A 4512-nucleotide genomic window follows, 5' to 3' on the forward strand; every position below is an offset into this window, starting at 1 on the left:
GCCTGTCCTTGTGCTTGGGATTGCTTATTATTATTGTCCATGGGTGCACAGCTGGAAAGAGGTTGAGTTTATAAATGAATGTAGCTCTCCCAGTCCTTATTTCACACCCATCCGTGGTAAACAGGTAACAATGCCATTGCTTTCATACACTCAAAGCTGCTCAAACTCACTCCAGAAAGAAGTAAAAAAACCACACAACCACCCCGAAACAGAAGGAAAGTCAAACTTCTCACCTCAAGATTTCTGGGAAGGTATTTTCTTTGTAAATCCCAAGGAGGTAACTCAGCAAACATCACCATTAAATGATCAATAAACCTGAAAGCCAAAACACACTTGGTTAGCACAGATGAAGCGTTCAGCTTCAATGATTTGTACAGCTGCGTTTCAACAATGGTAAAAATAACATCAGCAAATTAGACAACAGACTTGGGTGTAAGTTTAGATCCCTAACAGCTTCTTCCCTTCAAACTCATTGCTTCCCCAGTGAGACCAAAGCCCTGCTGTGACTCTCACTCTTGGTTTCAAACTTGAGCAGCCCAACAGCGAATCAGTTTTAACTTTTTATTTTCACACTGAAAAAGATGTCAAAATAAATACCCTGCATGTTGCCTAAAATTGATTTTCCTTCTCCGTGGGCCCATCAGCCCCACGCTCCATCGGATCAGGGTGCTTACAACAGGCTTGTGTGTCACAGGCTTGTTTATTCTGGTCCTTCAGGAGTGCTGGTGGCCAATCTGTTCCAAGAACCCATTTTCAATTCCTTCAGCGATGAAAAGGGCACAGTGAACACCACTGTAAGAACCACAACTTCACTCATCAGCTTGCACTGTAATTTTAAGCCCTAAACTGAGTAGTAGATCTGAGGAATATGTATTTCCCCAAAAAAGAAATTACAAATTCCAAGTTTGTTGAATACTGCAAGATCAGAAACTCAAGTTAACATGAAGAAAAGTGGAATTCCCACCTTACCAGTGTGAAAGGTCTGCAACCCTTCAGTCAGGCCTGATGCAAGCCCTAAGGAAACTGTGGGGCCACTGGTGGTTACGAGAGGTCCCTTTTGGGACATCTTTATAATTTTTAGTTTTAAGCCTCTTTCTGAGACCCCATATTTGGAGGGTTTCAAAACAGTCTAAGATGGCACCGCAAGCCCCCTTAATCACACTGGCTGGATTCGATGTGTTTCTCTATGCTACACATTTATGTAACATGGAAATTTTGGCCTTCATATTTTCAAGTGGCACTCGTAAATCACAGAATAATTCAGGTTGCAAGGACCTCGGGAGGTCATCTAGCACAACCTCCTGCACAAAAGCAGGGTCAGCGATGAGATCAGAAATGCAGAGCTACTCGGTTAGCATAGCAGTGTTTCACTCGCTGTCTGTTCTCACCTCCGTTATGCAAGAACGCTGCTGACGGTGTGCTTACCGGGAGTTCTCGTGAAAGGCCGCAATGAAATCTGTCTGCTCGTGCTCAGGGTACAGGAAGAGGACAGGCCAGTTCAGGCTGCCATCAGAATCTAAGTGCACTTTGGCACCCGTGACACTGTCAGACTGGAACCCGTCTAAGGATATCTCAGCCAGGCCATCGGATATTTCCTCTTCTTCATTTGAAGGCTCAAGAACCAGCTTGATATTTCTTTCCTGGAGGGGAGGAAGGGGAAAAAAACCCCAAAGAACCAAAAATCAAACAGGTACAGTGGGTAAGAAGCTGGACACCCAGACTCTCCAAATGGATGAGGAGAGGTGGGAATCCAGAGGAACCTGTACGCTGAGAGAAGAGCCTGAGAAAATACAAGGAAAGGGATGCGTCTGGAATCCTGTTCTTTGGGACCTAGCCGGGTGCATACACCAGCCCCTGCAAGCATCTACTCTTTCAGAGAACTGAAAAAAGCATCCTCTTTGTCACCTTAGAAAGACAACTGCAGAAGAGGAGGTCAAATTTTATATAACGGCTCATAATATTTTAACCTAGTGCATCCTCTTGGATGCTCGCTCTACCTCCTAACACCTGGGTTAGTTGTGACCCAAAACAGGGAGAGCTGGAGCTAGAGTCACACAGAGGAGAACCATGGGTTTAACTCAATCTTCTGGCTCTAGCCCTCAAAAGCCCACAGGTGAGAACAACCGTGAGAGCTCTTCAAACCAACCCAAACCCCACTGCTGACTCACCTTTATGGCCGCAAGCAAGTTTTCCTTTTGGCACTGTTCTTTCCTCTCCATCACCTTTGCTTTCCGTGCATCCCGCTCCTCAGCTCGCTACATGTAAGAAAAGGTTGCACCACGGTCACGCACAGCAAGCCACTGCCCATCACCGCTCTCCCCTGCCAACGAGTGGAGAAACCAGTTCAGATCTCCAGCAGTGTCCCCTCCAGCTCTTTCCACCACGCATCGCCAGAGCACAGGCTACACAGAACCACCACTCAGTTCTGTCTGGGGATATGCTGCTGCAGAGAAACTCGTATGGAGCACTCGGCAAGCAAATCCCAAAGTGCTTCTTGGCACAAAGCATTGTAGAAGCTACACAGCCTTAACAATTACCTTTAATTTGTCAGCTTTAGCTCTCAGTTCCAGAAGCTTTTTCTCTTTCGAATCGATTTGCAAGCCCTCCTCACACCACGCTATTGCTCCAGAGAAATTCCTTAGCTCCATGTGACAGAGAGCTCCTGGAAGGATTAAGATTTTAAGTCTTTACTTGTGGAGTCAGTATACAGCTACTACACAAAGTGGTGTTTACAAAGACAGCGCGGGCCCTGCAGCTCTCAAGAGGCATGAGCAGCAGCACACGCTATTCCCTTGCGTGGTCATGTTCACGTCTAGACTTCCAGGAGGTCGGCTGAGAAGAACATGGAAAATATTTCAGCAGTTCCTGTATAATTTCCTCATCTAGTCACAGAAATCCGCAGAATGATGCTAGAAGTGTCTGTTACGAGCAAAATGTTACCATTATAATTAACATTTCAGTATTTGTTTCATAAGGAAAAATAAAGTGGCAATTTCCACAGAGTGAGAAATGTTGGGGGGAAAAAAAAACCAACCCCCACGGCGATTTCCACGGAGTAAGAAACGTTGGGGGAAAAAAAAACCCCAACCCCCAAAAGCTGGTATTGTGGAGAACAGCAAAATTTATGCTGTGCTCTGCAGAAACAGGTCCGATGTCTCTTTGATGGATATAGAAGCTGAAGAGCAAAGAACAAAATGGTAGTTTTGACTGAAAATCCAAAGCAAAACGCAGAGCTCTGTTTTGGGGAGAAACAGCGATAACAAAATGAGAGATCTCCTACAGTAACCGCTTCACTTTTCTGAAAGGAATGCTGTCTGGAAACGAAGTATGATGCCCACTCACAGTAATTTAAGGTTTATAAACACTGTTATTTAACACACAGAAACACCCAGAGAAACAAAGCAACATCTAACAACAGTCTGTTCTGGGACTTGCAACAGTAACAGCACAATAAGTAAAACTAACACTTGCAAAGCTGCTTTGAAACCATGTTCCTTGCATTCCACGCAGCAACACGTGCTTTAACTCTTACCTCTTATGATGGCTTTGAGATGGGTGGGCTTTATCTTTGTTGCTTGGATGGCATCATTGAGAGCAGAACGGTAGTTACCTATAAAGCAAGCAAAACTGCTCAGAACCTTTCATTTATATTTAAAATCCAACCAGATCCCAAGGTGACAAAATGAGAATCTGTAATTCACAGTTCTTAAAATCACTGTGAGGTGAGTGGAGGAAGAAAGAGCAAACAGCAAGGAGTGAAAGGACAGGAATCAATCATACAGGTGAGAGGTCGGTGTCATGACTGTGAGCAAACCATCTCCCAGCTGCAACACACAACAGCATGGAAAGGCCAACACCACCTTCCCTGCTGCACAGATGCTGTTGGTAGGATGGGTGGTAGCTTGAGGAGGACACGGCCAGGACAGAGCAACGGAATGTGTTGCTTCAATGGGTTTTTGAGGCCAAGGCATCCTTCTGTAGTTCCAATCACCCTGTCAATCTGTTCAGCACCAAAACCCACTGAGACTTTGCCCTCTCCTGGAGCCACAGCTTGAGCAGCAGGTCATAGCTGCAATAAACAAAGCACAAACCCTGCACACAGCCGTGCTCTGAAGTGAGGCAGGTCTTCAGAGCTCAAGGTGTCATTTTCTCATGAGCTACTCAGTATGCTGTATCACAAAACAAGTAAAGGAAAAGAAAACCCCCAATGGGGAGGACGAACAACTCCAGCGCAGAGCCCCCTTCCCGGCCCTGTCTGTGGCAGGACGGGGCACGTCTCCTTACCCAGGTAAAACTGTGCGGCCCCTCGGTTTGTGTGCAGCACGGCGTTCAGCTCTGCGTCCTCGCACTTCTTCTTCAGCCCCTCGGTGTAGGCGATGACGGCCTTCCTGTAGTCCTTCTCCCTGAAGTACTCGTTCCCTTCGTTTTTGTACATCCTGGCCAGCTCTGCAGGGGATGGAGGGGGGACAGGGCCTGAGCGGGACGGGAACCCCAAGCCCGCTCCCCCGGGCT

General features: G+C 46.5%; 1 protein-coding gene across 1 annotated transcript; it reads right to left on the reverse strand.

Annotated features, from left to right (window-relative positions):
- Positions 1–233: 233 nt before the first annotated feature.
- On the reverse strand, positions 234–4450 carry TTC4 (tetratricopeptide repeat domain 4; the record flags this gene model as incomplete). Its single annotated transcript, XM_010149960.1, has 6 exons — positions 234–315; positions 1426–1640; positions 2169–2255; positions 2538–2662; positions 3533–3610; positions 4285–4450. Coding segments are annotated over 6 exons (753 nt in total), but the record flags the coding sequence as incomplete, so codon positions are not given.
- Positions 4451–4512: the final 62 nt, after the last annotated feature.

Source organism: Eurypyga helias, unplaced genomic scaffold (assembly GCF_000690775.1).
Source record: "Eurypyga helias isolate BGI_N326 unplaced genomic scaffold, ASM69077v1 scaffold40354, whole genome shotgun sequence".
Classification (NCBI taxonomy): Eukaryota; Metazoa; Chordata; class Aves; order Eurypygiformes; family Eurypygidae; genus Eurypyga; species Eurypyga helias.